The sequence below is a fragment of the Carcharodon carcharias genome, chromosome 2, assembly GCF_017639515.1.
Source record: "Carcharodon carcharias isolate sCarCar2 chromosome 2, sCarCar2.pri, whole genome shotgun sequence".
In the NCBI taxonomy this organism is placed as follows: domain Eukaryota; kingdom Metazoa; phylum Chordata; class Chondrichthyes; order Lamniformes; family Lamnidae; genus Carcharodon; species Carcharodon carcharias.
In genome coordinates, this window is record NC_054468.1 from 152,579,877 (window position 1) to 152,595,275 (window position 15,399).

The following is a 15,399-nucleotide window of genomic DNA, read 5'->3' on the forward strand; positions in this document are numbered from 1 at the left end:
CCACCTTCAAAGATTGATGCCCATGCAGGCCAGGTCCCCCTGTTCCCAATCTCTATAGAACTGTGCCATTATGTCTACATTGTCTCTCCAGATTCTTCTGCCAGAATGCTTCACATCACATTTCTCTATACTAATTTGCCTGACCATTCTGCTGCCTTACCTTTCTCATGTTGCAGGCGATTCGTATCATCCTCACTGTTTGTCACTCCCCCAAGTTTGGTATCATCAGCAAATTTGGAAACTGTATTCAATGATCCAAGTGATTTGTATATAGCAAAGAAAGCAGTGGTCCTAGCCTAAACCTTTGGGAACATCACTGTCCATCATCCGCCAGACTGAAAAATACGCTGACTTGCCATTTTTTGTCTTTGAGCAAATCTTTTATCCAATTTGACACTAGCCCCCCCCTAATCCATAAGCCTCGGTTTTGTTAACCAGCTTTTTATGTGGCGCTTAGTCAAATGCTTTCTTAAAAACTGTACAGATAACATCCCCTGCATTCCACTCATCTGCCTTCTTAGTTACTTATCAAAAAATTCAATTGGATTAGTCAAACATGATCTATCTTACAAATCCTGCTGTCAGCCTTTAACTTAAAATTCTTCAAGTACCTGTTGATGCCCTCCGTTCTCTCCTCACCCCCCCACCCCCCAACCAAGCTGTCATGTATCGTTTCTAAAACCTTATCCACTATTGATGTTAAACTAACTGCCTGTAGTTGCTAGGACTGTCCCCAGACCCCTTCTTCAATAAGGATGTCACATTTGCCACTTGCCAATCCTCTGACACGTCCCCCATAATCTAGGAAATCCGACTTGTTATCAGATTATTCCTCCTCAGTCAACACCAATGTAAAATACTCATTATGTGTTCTAGCCTTGTCCTATGCTTTTAAGCATACTTGGCCGCCTTTGACCCGAATATGACTCAGTCTGCCTTTTCCGATCTGCTTACTATTTGTGTCAGTAAAAGACTTTTGAGTTCCCTTTTATGTTGACTGCCATTCTTAGCCCCCATCTCAAGACTCTATAGCTGTAACACAGCTTCGTGATTTATAGGATCATAGGACTTTGGAGCAGGAGTAGGCCATTCAGCCCATCACGTTTGCTTTGCTGTTTAATAAGATCATGGCTGATCTGGTTGTGCCTCAACTTGGCTTTGCTGTCTGTCGTGCCCCCCCCCCCCCCGCCGCCAAAATCCTTGACTCCCTTGTCTATGACAAAAATCTGTTTGACTCTGTCTTGAATAAATAACCCAGCCTCCACTGCTTTCTGGGGAAGAGAATTGCACATACCAACAATCCTTTGAGAGAAAAAAGTTTCTCCTCATCCCCATATTAAACGGTAGACCTCTTATTCTTAAACTGTCACCTAGTCTCTCCCACAAGTGGATACATTCTCTTGGTATCCAGCCTGTCAAATTCCCTCAGGATCTTATGCTTCAATAAGATCACCTCTCATTCTTCTAAACTCCAATGGTTATAGACCTAACCTGTCCAACGTTTCTGCATAAGATAAGCTCCTCATCCCAAGAGTGAGTCGAGTGAACGTTCTCTGACTTGTTAATGCTTTCAAATGAAACCAAAACTGTATTCCAGATGTGGAATAAAACTTCCCCACTTTGATATTCCATTCCCCTTGCAATAAATGCCAACATTCCATTTTCCATCCGAATCACTTGGTGTACCTGCATACCAACTTGGTGTGATTCATGTCCCATGACTCCCAGATCCCTCTGCCTTTGAGTTCTGTAAACTCTCTGGAAGAACTGTTCATTATGTAAACATTCTTCCAGTCAAAGTGGACAAGTTCACATTTTCCCACATTATACTCCGATATGCCAAATTCTGGCCATTCAGTTAACCTGTCTATATCCTTTTGTAGACTCTCTACCTGCTCTTGACAACTTACTTTCCTCCCGATCTTGGTGTCGCCAGAAAATGTAGCTACCATACATTCAGTCCCTTCATCCAAATCTTTGCAACATTGTAAATAGTTCAGGCCCTAGCACTGATCCCCGTGGCACTCCACTTGTCACAGCTTGCCAAGCTGAAAAGACCCATTTATCCCCTAGTCTTTGCTTCCTGTGAGCCAAACAGTCCTTTATCCATGCCCCCTATGCCATGTAATCTTATTCTGTGTAGTAACCTTTCCCTGCAGTTTTGCTCCTCTCTGTCTGTCTCTCTTGATGCGTCTTGAACCTTAATAGGAAAGATCGGAGAACAGATCTCCAGGTCGGCCATAACTAGGCTGATCAGAATGTGCTGTACAGGAAGTGGAAAATAAAGGAGAACAGGAAATATTACTTTTCTCCGTGGCACAGGAAGAAGTCAACCTTATTAGAAGTGGATGAAGAATACTAGCTTACTATTATGTTATACACTTTTTAATAGGACAGTCAGCGTACTAAATGCTCAGATCTCAACTCAGAGAACTTTATTTCCCAGCTGGATTTCACAGCAGAGATACGTTCCTCTATCCTGGAAAGGATTGTGTTGGGACAGTGCAGAGATTAGGAGTTCCACACTATAAACTTTATAGTGAGGACGACGGGGCAGGGGAGAAAGGAGAACAGAACACCCACCCCCATCAGTGGCTTACAACTGTTTTCCCCCATCCACCCCCAAATTCCATTGCTGTTCCAGTTTTTGTAGACTGAAGAAGAGGCCCAGGCTCCAAGCTCAGGTGCAGCCTTGCCCTGGGAGTTGGCCATAGCCTTGGGTTGTTGAGTCACTCCCCTGGGCTGACTTGGGGGTGAGACAAAGTGGGAAAGGGGTGTGAGAGAGAATGGGAAAGGAAATCAAGCAAAAGGTTGAACTGAATTTCAGGTGTGCTGTGTTTGAGAGACAAAAATTGTGCTACTCATTAAGGAAAAGGAACTCGGCCATCGCATTAAAACAGTGGGTGAGTTGAACATTTCTGTATTCTCTCCTGAAAATAAAATTAAGTTGGCTTTTTTTGTGTGTGGCCCGTGACTTGTTTTGTCTATATATGAGCGGCCCTTGATAAATGGCCCTACCCCTGGTCTATAGAATACCTGATCATACCCTTTTTGCTTCTGAACTCTAACCAAATGGATTCTGTCATTCCTTCTTTCCAGCACCACAATGATTTTCCTGATTAGTATTGGCACCCTGTCCACACTCCCCACATTTTTTTTCCTTCTTTCTCTTTTCTGAACTCTTCATATCCTTATATATTAAACATTCAGTTCTCACATTTTTAAGCCACATTTCCATTATTGCCACTGTATCATATTTGCACACAGCTATTTGCACTTGTAGCTCACCAATCTTAACATCACTCCCAGCAGTCTCCAGTACTATGTACCTCATTGAGAGTGAAACACACCCTGAAGATTCTTGCACTTCTTCCCTCTATCATGCCGCTTCCTACCTACTATCCTGAACCCTTGCTGTCTAAGTAGTGGATACCTCCCGGAACATACAATCCAGGAAACTTTCATCTTCCCAGATGCTCTGCAGTGACTCTAGCTTCCTCAGAAATTTTGAACTTGAGCTGAAGCAGTTGATGACTGAGTACTTTGCTTCACGTGTGTTCCTCAGACACGTGAAGTATCCTGAAGTTCCTGCATGGCACAGGAATTCTAAACAACAGGTCTCAGATCCCATATCCATGATATAAAAAAGCCTTGTACTCCCTCAATCTCATTAGTAGTCTGTTTATGAACTCTAGACCTGCTCTGTGCTATAAGCACAGATTGAAACTTCTAATTTCCCAGCTCCTAATTTGACTCTGGAAATCCTGGAGCTTCCTCCCCAACAGTGGATGTACTGATACCACATGGGCTGCAGTGGTTCAAGAAGGTGGTCACCACCATTTTCTCAAGGGCAATTAGGGATGGGCAATTAATGCTGGCTTTGCCAGCCATGCTCACATCCAAAGAACAAGCGAAAGAATCACTTCATAAAGGTTCAGCTCTGCTGTTGTATGACCTATATTTGTGAAGTTCAAGATGCCATAGCTTTGCCAAATACTCTCTCTATATATGTCCTGATGCCTTCAAAGATTTGTGCACATGAACCCCTCCCTCCTCCAAATCCTTCTGTCCCAGCACATTCTGTAGAATTAAGCCATTATGTCTACATTGCTTCTCCCTTTCCCTACTGCCAAAATGCATCACCTCATAATTCTCTGCATTGAAATCCATCTGTCACCTGGCTGCCTATTCTGCTCGCCTCTTGCAGTTGATAGTACGGTGGTATTTTTCTCATTGTTTGCCATGCCTCCAAATTTGGTGCCATATGTCACCTTGCAAAATGTCTTGCTTGTTCCTTGTCTAAACAGTTTTAATTTTTTCATTGTCTCTTTGCTGGCAGTTTCCCCTACTTTTTTATGGTCTGATGCCCCTTGTTTTAACCATGCACTTGTGTTTTTCCAACCTTGATTCCTCTTTTTTAAGCAAAAGGGAATTATTTAGGAAATGTGTCTTAATCTGTCTGCGATCTTAGGTTTTATGATTGGACTTTGCTGGCAAAGCAATATTTTAATGTCCGTTCTGCATCCTGGCCAATATTTATCCCTCTACCAACATCACAAAATAGATCACATTGCTGTTTGTGGGAGTTTTGCTGTGCTTAAATTGACTGCTATGATTCCTACAATGTAGCAATGACAACATTTCCAAGTATTTAATTGGCTCTCGTGTTTTGAGATGTCTAGTGGTCATGTCAAGTGCTTTATAAATGCAAATCTTTTTTGTTGCATTGAAGACCTTAAAGTCAACTATGTAGCGTAGGAGTTGTTACAGGTAGATAAAACCAAGTCAGTTTGGAATAGATTTGGGCCAAAGACGGATAGATGAGAGTATTTTCTAAATGGCGAGAAAATAGGAACTGTACATGGAAAGAGATTAAGAGGTTGAAGTACAAAAATCATTTAGCTTGAAGGCAGGTACAAGAAGTAATTGGGTAATGGAATATTGACTTTTATCTCAAGGGTTGGAACACAAAGGGGTGGAAATTGCATTACAGCTGCACAGACTTCTGGTAAACCCCATCTGGAGTGCTGCCTTCAGCTCTGTGCACTGTACCTCAGGAAAGATATCACCTTTTGGGTGCTGTGCAAATTTCACCAGATTGATATCAAGGTTAAACTGTAAGGACAGGTTGCAAAGCAAAGATCGTATTCACTTAACGAAAGGAGATTAAGCAATGGTATGATGTGCTTGAGGTGATCTTATAGGATAGATGGAGAGGAACTATTTCCTCTGATAGAGGAGTCCAAAAAGGAGGGCATAATCTCAAAATTAGAGCTTAGCCATTAGGCTAATGTCAGGAGCACTTATTCACGCAAAAGATGGTGGAGAGTTAGAACTCTGTCCCAAAGGCTCTTGAGGCTGGGTTGGTTGAAAATTTCAAAACTGAGATTGGTTGATTTTTTGCACAAGATGTATAGAATCAAGTTGAGTAGATGAAGTTAAATTACAGATCCACCATAAATTAATTGGATGGTGGAAAAAGCTCAGTGACAATTATGTTTCCATATTCAATTTGAATGTGTGTCTGAATGCAACTAATGCAGTTTTTACTTAGTGTGTTTGCATAGGAAATGGTTAAGTGTCTAATATTTGACTCCCTCCCTTCCTCTAGATGGAAACAGCAAGAAGTCTATGTACATGCGTTAGAGACCAAGTGTTCAGAGCTCAGCTGTAAGTTACTTTAGTTTGTTTGTAACTGGCTTTAATGTCCAAAATAGCTGCAGAAAAGCTAAATTGGCAATTGGGTGGTGATCACCAGTTGCACGGAACTAGATATTTGTTTTCCTACAGCATAAAGAATAATGTAATGAAGATAAAATCTGGGGTTATGGTTCTTTTGATTGTGTGAGCTTCATCAAGTCAGCTGCAAAACCTGACGTAGTTTTTTGTTGCCTATGGAAATCGGCATGGCAACAAAATTGCATGTCAGGAAACTTGTAGCTTGAATTTTCAAATGATCCAATTGTTGGTAAATGGTATAGAGGGATGTGGGTGTCACTGGCTAGGCCAGCATTTATTGGCTTTATTCCGAGGGCCACGTGCAGGCCAGACCAGGACATGAATAAACCAGTGCTCTGTGATCAGGGTCATGTCATCGAGACTCAGCCATGAAGCTTTAAAAGCACAGTTGACGTTTCGAGTCCTCGTGACCCTTCAACAGAACTAAGTAAAGATAAAAAAGGAGTGAAATATAAGCTGGTTTAAGTGGGGTGGGGTCGGTGGGGTGGGGTGTTGGGACAAGAAGAGCTAGGTAGAGGGCCATTGATAGGTGGAGATAACGAAAAGATGTCACAGACAAAAGGACAAAGAGGTGTTGAACGTGGTGACATTATCTAAAGGAATGTGCTAATTAAGGGTAGGAAGCAGGACAAGCAAGGTACAGATAGCCCTAGTGGGGGTGGGGTGGGGTGAAAGTATCTAAAAAGGCTAAAATGTAGAGATAAAACAATGGATGGAAATACATTTAGAAATAATGGAAATAGGTGGGAAAAGAAAAATCTATATAAGTTATTGGAAAAAACAAAGAGGAGGGGGAAAATAAACAGAAAGGGGGTGGGGATAGAGGAGAGAGTTCATGATCTAAAATTGTTGAACTCAATATTCAGTCCGGAAGGCTGTAAAGTGCCTAGTCGGAAGATGAGGTGCTGTTCTTCCAGTTTGTGTTGAGCTTCACTGGAACAATGCAGCAAGTCAAGGACGGACATGTGGGCATGAGAGCAGCGTGGAGTGTTGAAATGGCAAGTGACAAGGAGGTCTGGGTAATGCTTGCAGACAGACCGAAGGTGTTCTGCAAAGCGGTCAACCAGTCTGCGTTTGGTGTCTCCAATGTAGAGGAAACCGCATTAGGAGCAACGAATGCAATAGACTAAGTTGAGGGAAGTGCAAGTGAAATGCTTTTCAAGTGAAGCAGCATTTCACTTGCACTTCCTTCAACTTAGTCCACTGCATTCGTTGCTCCTAATGCAGTTTCCTCGATATTGGAGAGACCAAATGCAGACTGGGTGACCGCTTTGCAGAACACCTTCGGTCTGTCCGCAAGCATTACCCAGACCTCCCTGTCGCTTGCCCTTTCAACACTCCACCCTGCTCTCTTGCCCACATGTCTGTCCTTGGCTTGCTTAATTGCTCCATTGAAGCTCAACGCAGACTGGAGGAACAGCACCTCATCTTCCGACTAGGCACTTTACAGCCTTCCAGACTGAATATTGAGTTCAACAATTTTAGATCATGAACTCTCTCCTCTATCCCCACCCCCTTTCTGTTTATTTTCCCCCTCCTCTTTGTTTTTTCCAATAACTTATATAGATTTTTCTTTTCCCACCTATTTCTATTATTTCTAAATGTATTTCCATCCATTGTTTTATCTCTACATTTTAGCCTTTTTAGATTCTTTCACCCCACCCCACCCCCACTAGGGCTATCTGTACCTTGCTTGTCCTGCTTCCTACCCTTAATTAGCACATTCCTTTAGATAATATCACCACCTTCAACACCTCTTTGTCCTTTTGTCCGTGACATCTTTTGGTTATCTCCACCTATCACTGGCCCTCTACCTAGCTGCTCTTGTCCCAACCGCACCCCCCACCTTAAACCAGTTTATATTTCACCCCTTTTCTATTTTTACTTAGTTCTGTTGAAGGGTCATGAGGACTCGAAACGTCAACTGTGCTCCTCTCCACCGCTGCTGCCAGACCTGCTGAGTTCTTCCAGGTATTTTTATTTTTGTTTTTGTTTTGGATTTTCAGCATCTGCAGTTCTTTACTTTTAAGCTTTAAAAGCACCTGATATTTTGTCTGCCTTCACCTTACCCCTTCAGCAAAGGCAGCGGCTGTCCCTCGGAATCGAGGATGATGTCCATCAGGCTCGGTGAGATTTCAGATGACTGGGGAGCCTAATTTTGGATCCACGTGTTCTTCCGCAGTGGGGGCATGTTCTTGCACAGGGGACTGGAAATCACAGCACCGAGTTGGCTTCCTTGTCCTTCCTCTGCTGCCACTGTTCCGCCTCATTGTGGAGTCGCTGATCCTCGATGTAGCTTGCCATGCCAAGCGATCAGCAGCAGTCTTTTTCCTATCAGCGGTGTTAATGCCTCCATACTTTAGGGCGACTTGAGCATACCTTATATCTTTTCCTTTGGCCAACGCTCAAAGGGCGGTCATTGGAGATCTGAGAGAAGAGAACCTGCCGAGGGATGTTGTTTTTGGGCATCCAGACGCAATGGCCCATCCATCGGAGTTGGTTCCGCAGGAGCAGAGCTTCGATGCTGGTGGACACAGCTTCATGAAGGATGCTCACATTAGTCTGGCAGTCCTCCTGTTTGATCCGCACAAGCGCCACTGATGGAAGCTCTCAATCTTAATGTGACGTCAGTAGACGGTCCGTTTTGCTGCAACAGAAGAGGGTGGTCAGCATAACAATCTTATAACCAGAACCTTTGTTGACTTTCAAAGGCCCTTGTTGTTGAAGACCATGTTAGCACAGCTTGAAGAAGGCAGTGCTGGCACAGTTGACTTGCTGCTGGCTTCCTCTTCAGTGATAGTCCCTTGGGAGAGGTAGAGATACGGGAAGTGCTGCCCATACTCCAGAGCCACCCCATCTATGTGGATGGCACAATGGGTGCTCAACTGGCCCATCTTGGCAATGTTTAAGGACAGGCCAAGACTGTACGGATCATGCAAAGGACACTTGACCTATTCAATACCCCATATAAGAGGCTTAGTTTGTCCTTAAACATCACCAAGACAAAGGTCCTTCACCAACCTTCTCTGGGTCAGTTATTTAAAGATTACATTTAACCCAGCCCTATGACTACATGTGCAAAATTAACAACTTTGTTCCGAGCATTTATTGGAAATGTGGTCCGATAATTGTTGGGCTAATACATTTCTACATTTTATGAAAGCTCCTTCTGAAACAAGAGTGAAGAGCATGAATCTGAGTGCTTATTTTCTCCTTGGTGCTGTATAGATCCAGTGTTTAATCCTTCACTTCTGGCTATGAGTTGTCACATTTATTCTGTTGAGGGCAATTATTGAATCTACCACCTTACCTAGCATTCCATGTCCTAATCACTCATGTTTTTAAAAATTCCTCATATCTCCTCTGCTTTGGCTAATCATCTTTAATCAGTGCCCTCAAGTTATCAACCCTTCAGCCATTACTGTATCTAAACCCTTCATAAATTGAAACACTTTTCTCAAAATCTCTCCTTAACCTTTATCTGCTACAAGGAGAGTAGCCCCAGCTTCTCCAGTATAGCCAAATAACTGTAATAACGCATCCCTGGAAAAGTTCTGGTAAACCTATTTTGTAGCTTCATATGTCGTGTATCTCTTTCCTCCCCCCCGCACCCACCTTCCCCTTCCCTGCAAAGCGTGCTGTCCAGAATTGAACAGCCCAGCTGGGGATGAGCTGATGTTTCGTATAGGCTTTGCAAACTTACTTGATTTTGCTGTCTAAGCTTTTATTTATATAGCCCAAGATTCCATGTATTCATTAATTGTTTTGACAACCTCAAGATCTTATATGTTTGGAAAGGTGACTAGATTGAAACATATAAGATCCTGAGGGGCCTTGACAGGGTGGATATGGAAAGGATGTTTCCTCTTATGGGAGAATCTGGAACTGGGGATCACTGTTTTAAAAATGTGTCACCCATTTAAGGCAGGAAGAAAATTTTTTTCTGAGCTTCTGGAGACTTTGCAACTCTTCCTCAAAAGATGGTGGAAGCAGAATCTGAATGTTTTTAAGGCAGAGGTAGATATATTCTTGACAAGCAAAGGTGTGAAAGGTTATCAGGGTTAGGCAAGAATGTGGAGTTGAGTTTACAATCAGATCAGCCGGAGCAGGCTTGAGGGGCCGAGTGGGCCTACTCCTCCTAATTCGTATGTTCGAATGTATAGAACTACAGAACCATAGAAAGATGATGGTGCAGAAAGTGGCCATTCAGCCCATTGTGCCTGCACTGACCAAAAAGAGAAGAAAGAAACTAGCTGCTAATTTTAACCCAACTTGATAGCACCTGGCCTGTAGGTTATAGCACTTCAGATGCAGATCCAGGTACCTTTAAAAAGAGTTGCACGTTTCAGTCTCAACCACCAGGCAGTGAATTCCACACGTCCACCACTCTTTGGGTGAAAAACCTTTTCCTCAAGTCCCCTCTAATCGTGCTACCAATCACCTTTAAATCTATGCCCCTTGGTAATTGACCCCTTAACTAGGGGAAACAGGTCTTTCCTGTCTCCCCTTCCCAGGCCCCTCATAATTTTGTACACCTCAATTAGGTCACCCCTTAGCCTCCTCTGTTCTAAAGAAAACGACCCTGGCCTATCCAATCTCTCCTCATTGCTGCAATTTTCAAGCCCTGGCAACATTCTTTTAAATTTCCTCTGCACTCTCTCCAGAGCAATTATGTCCTATAATGTGACCAGAACTGTACACAAAATTACAGCTGTGGCCTAACCATTTTAAACAGTTCCATTGTTTTACATCCCTGCTTTTGTATTTGACACCTTGCCCACCTGTCCTGCCACCTTCAAGGACCTGTAGACATGCAGTCAAAGGTCTCTCACTTCCTCAGCCCCTCTCAATATCCTCCTGTTTATTGAGTATTCCCTTGCTTTGTTTGCCTTACCCAAATGCATTACCTCGCATTTTTCTGGATTGAATTCCATTTGCCACTTTTCTGCCCACTCAACGAAACCATTTATATCATTCTGGAGTTGACAGCTATCCTCTTCAGTGTCAACTACATTCACTTATGTTAGTAACCTCTTTCCACCAAAAAAGGTTTGAGCAAAAATGCTCCCAGATCCCTCTTGTCTTGCACCCACTTTAAAATTCTGCCATTTGGCATGTATTGTCTCTCTTCAATCTTGCTACCAAAAGGCATCACCTGTGTATTTCTGAATTGAATATCATCTGCCATCTGTCTGCATATTCCACTAACCTGTCTATGCTGTCTTGAAGTCTATTTACTGTTTTCCTCACTCTTACTTTCAGGTTCCATGTCACCTGCTAATTTCAACATTTTGCCTTGTACCTTTGTGACTTATATACTCAAAACAACTGAGCCTTGGGGAACTTAACTGTACATCCATTCCAGTCTGAAAATAGCTATCATAATTCTACATTTTTTAATCCCTTAGCCAATTTTGTATCCATGCTGTGACTTAATTTATCCCATGAGCTTCAATTTTACTAACTAATCTATTATGTTGTACCTATCTAATAACTTTTGAAAGTTCATACACACAGCATCAACTGCACTGCATCACTCTGTTGCCACATTTTAAATCTGTCACGTCAGTCAAATACAATTAGCCCTTGCTAAATCTGAGCTGGCTGCCCTTTATTAGTTGACATTTGTCCAAATGGCTGATTTTTTCCCCCAACTTATTCTAAAAGCTTCCCAACTATCAGCATTAAGCTCATTCATCAGTAATTGCCAGGTTTATCTTTCTCCCCTTTTTTGAACAAGGGTGTAATATTTACAATGCTCCAATTGTCACCTGTATCTGATGAGGATTGGGTGATTGTGACCAGCGCCTCTGCATTTCCTACCATTACTTACCCCTGCCAGCTGGGGTGCATCCCATCTCAACCAAGTGACTTAGCCCACAGTAACTTTCCAGTACCACCTCAGTGCCCCAAAAAAGTCCTGTTCCTTGATACGCAAGAGTGCAAAGTACTGATTTTAGCACCTCAACCATGCCTTCAGTCCTCAGTCATGAGCCTTTTGCTGATAATGTGCCTATAGCAAAACCTTGGGATTCCTTTTTATGTTTGTTGCCAATTTATTTTTTTACTGCCTCTTTGCCCTTCTAACTTCCCTTTTCACTTCCCTGTACTTTTAATTTTTAAAATTTATTTATGGGATGTGGCCATCGTTGGCTAGGCCAGTATTTATTGCCTAACCCTGATTGCCCTTGAGAAGGTGGTGGTGCGCTGCTGCCTTGAACTGCTGCAGTCTCTACGCTGTAGGTACACCCATGGTGGTGTTAGGGAGGGAGTTCCAGGATTTTTACCCAGTGACAATGAAGGAATGCCTATATATTTCCAAGTCAGGATGGTGAGTGGCTTGGCGGGGAACTTCCAGGTGGTGGTGTTCCCGTGTGTCTGCTGCTCTTACCCTTCTAGATGGTAGTAGTCGTGGGTTTGGAAGGTACTGTCCAAGGAGCCTTGGTGAGTTTCTGCAGTGCATCTTGTGGATGGTACACACTGCTGCCGCTGTTCATCGGTGGTGAAGGGAATGAATGTTTGTGGATGTGGTGCCAATCAAGTGGGCTGCTTTGTCCTGGATGATGTCAAACTTGAGTGTTGTTGGAGCTGCATTTCATTTGGTGAAGTGGAAACTATTCCATCACACTCCTGAGTTGTGCCTTGCAGATGGTGGACAGGCTTTGGGAAGCCAGGAGGTGAGTTACTTCTAGTCTCTGACTTGCTCTTGTAGCCACAATATTTATATGGCAAGTTCCTTTTCTGGCCAGTGGTAACCCCCCAAGATGTTAGTAGTGGGGGATTCAGTGATGGTAATGCCATTGAATGTCAAGGAGCAATGGTTGGATTCTCTCATGCTGGACATGGTCATTGCCTGGCGCTTGTAACTTGCCACTTGTCAGCCCAAGCCTGGACATCGTCCAGGACTTGCTGAATTTGGACATGGACTGCTTCAGTGTCTGAGGAGTCACGAATGGTGCTGAACATTGTGCACTCATCAGTGAACATCCCCACTTCTGATCTTATGATGGAAGGAATGTCATTGATGAAGCAGCTGAAGATGGTTGGACCTGGGACACTACCCTGAGGAACTTCTGCACTGATGTTTTGGAACTGAGATGATTGACATCCAGCAGCCATGACAGTCTTCCATTGTGATAGGTATGACCCCAACCAAGAGTTTTCCCCTGATTCCCATTGTTCCCAGTTTTGCTTGGGCTCCTTGATGCCAGACTCGATCAAATGCTGCCTTCAATGTCAAGGGCAGTCACTCTCACCTCACCTCGTTGTTCCATGTTTGAACCAAGGCTTCTGAGCTGAGTGACCCTGGCGGTACCCAAACTGAGCATCAGTGAGCAGGTTATTGCTAATCAAGTGCTACTTAACAGCACTGTTGCTGACCCTTTCCATCACTTTACTGATGACAGAGTGTAGAGTGGGCAGTAATTGGCTGGGTTCGAATTGTCCTGCTTTTTGTGCACAGGATATACATGGGCAATTTTCCACATTGCCGGGTAGATGCCTGTGTTGTAGCTGTACTGGAACAGCTTGGCTAGGGGCGCAACAAGTTCTGGAGCACAAGTCTTCAGTACTATTGCTGGAATGTTGTCAGGGCCAATCGTCTTTGCAGCATTCAATGCCTTCAGCTGTTTCTTGATATCAAGTAGAGTGAATCATATTGGCTGAAGACTGGCATCTGTGATGCTGGGTACCTCCGGAAAAGGCCGAAATGTATCATTCTCGGCACTTTTGGCTGAAGATTATTGCGAATGCCTTATCTTTTGCACTGATGTGCTGGGCTTCTCCATCATTGAGGATGGAGATACTTGTGGAGTCACCGCCTCCAGTGAGTTGTTTAATTGTCCATCAACAATCACGACTGGATGTGGCTGAACTTGAGAGCTTACATCTGATCTTGGTTGTGGAGTCGCTTAGTTCTGTATATCGCTGGCTGTTAGGCAAATAGCTTTGTGTTGCAGATTCATAAGGTTGACACCTCATTTTTAGGTATGCCTGGTGCTGCTCCTGGCATGCCCTCCTGCACTCTTCTTTGAATCTGCGTTGATCCCCTAGCTTGGTGGTAATGATAGAATATGACCCTTCTTCAGAACTAAATAGCAGTAGAAATGTGATGAAATTAATACTCTTTGTAAGGGGGTTGGAGCAGGTGAAGCTAGATAGAAGACCAGCGATAGGCAGGAGCTAAGGAGAGATTGACAAAAGTGTCATGGACATCAAAACAAATGGAGTATTATTAATATGGTAAGGCCTAAAGAAGGTGCTGATAGTGGCATAAAGATAAGAAAGCAGAGCGTGTTAATAGCAGAACAAAGGTCAGCACTCTGTGAAAGAACAACATGGGGCGAGTATCAGATGGCCCTTTTAGGGGTGGGATGAGGGGAGGGCAAATAGGGCCATCTGATACTCGCCCCATGTTGTTCTTTCACAGAGTGCTGACCCTTGTTCTGCTATTAACACACTCTGCTTTCTTATTTTTATGCCACTATCAGCACCTTCTTTAGTCCTTACCACTACCATTAATACTCCCTTTGTCTTTTTGTCCATGACATCTGTCAATCTCTCTCAGCCCCCGCCTATCGCAGGCTTTCTATCCAGTTTCACCGACTCCACATTCCCTTAAACAGCATAACTTTCATTACATTTCTACTGCTATTTAGCTCTGAAGAAGGACCATATGGACTTGAAACATTAACTCTGTTTCTCTCTCCACATATGCTATCAGACCTGCTGAATTTCTCCAGCATTTTCTGTTGTTATTTATGGAGAAGGAGCATGAAATAAACTGAACTGCACATTACAATGATCGCTATGGCTGATGTGCTAAATAAGTAGTGGTGCATTTGATGGGGAAAATAAGGCAGTGGAAAATGCAAATATAAATCAGACAGAGGAGCAGAGAGATCTAGAATCCAGATTCACAAATCATTAAAAGTAACACTCTTAAGTTAACCTGACCATGAAAATGGAAACAAAACACTGGTTCATTTCTAGAGGAATAGAAATCAAAAGCAGTCTAGTTATGTTAAATAAAAACAGAAAATGTTGGGAACACTCAGGTCAGACAGAATCTGTAGAAAAAAAGAGAGAAAAAGAGTGAGCGCTTCACATCGTTACGACCCATCAGAATTGATGGTTATGTTAAATGTGTATAGAACCACATTTGGAGAAAGCTCTGATCTTCATATTCCATTTGTTTCCCCAAGCCCTTTATAGTTTTACAAGTGGTTTGCAGTTTTTGCATTAGCAATAAGTGGCGGTTTTGAGGACAAGCAATTGTCGTTTCTTCAAATGATTGTCTTTAAACTGCCATTGGACGCTGAATTTGCTTGTTACACTTGGACGTTTCATTCATCAACCCCAAGTAAACCTGGTATCTTCCTTGCTGTAACTATACATTGAATCATATTGGCATTGAATAATAGGAATCAAAACCATGCCTTGGATTTCGAAGCCTTAAAAGCTGCTGTACATATGACTTTTTTGGTAGCAGAAATCTAAACAGGAGATTTTAGAAACTGACTTTAAAAGCAAGATCACAACAAACCAGACATATTGGTTAAGCTCATGCCAGTTTAATATCTTGACTGCAGAGAAGTGAAAATTTCAGTGCCTGTATTGATGTGTTATGTGCGATCAAAACCAAATGTGAAAAATGTAACC

The 15,399-nt window shown here is 43.0% G+C and overlaps 1 protein-coding gene across 6 annotated transcripts in view; it reads left to right on the plus strand.

Annotated features, from left to right (window-relative positions):
- Positions 1-15,399, plus strand: part of LOC121269954 (WT1 associated protein) — a 64,962-nt gene that overhangs the window by 20,648 nt on the left and 28,915 nt on the right. For 4 of the 6 annotated variants that reach the window (XM_041175130.1, XM_041175137.1, XM_041175146.1 and 1 more), the window contains one exon: positions 5,612-5,670. The exons of 1 other annotated variant lie outside the window; for it this stretch is intronic. In XM_041175130.1, the coding sequence (XP_041031064.1) occupies positions 5,612-5,670 (59 nt within the window). Of the gene's footprint in view, positions 1-2,884; positions 2,904-5,611; positions 5,671-15,399 lie in introns of those variants that run through there. One more of the 6 variants, XM_041175171.1, reaches the window with a different exon arrangement.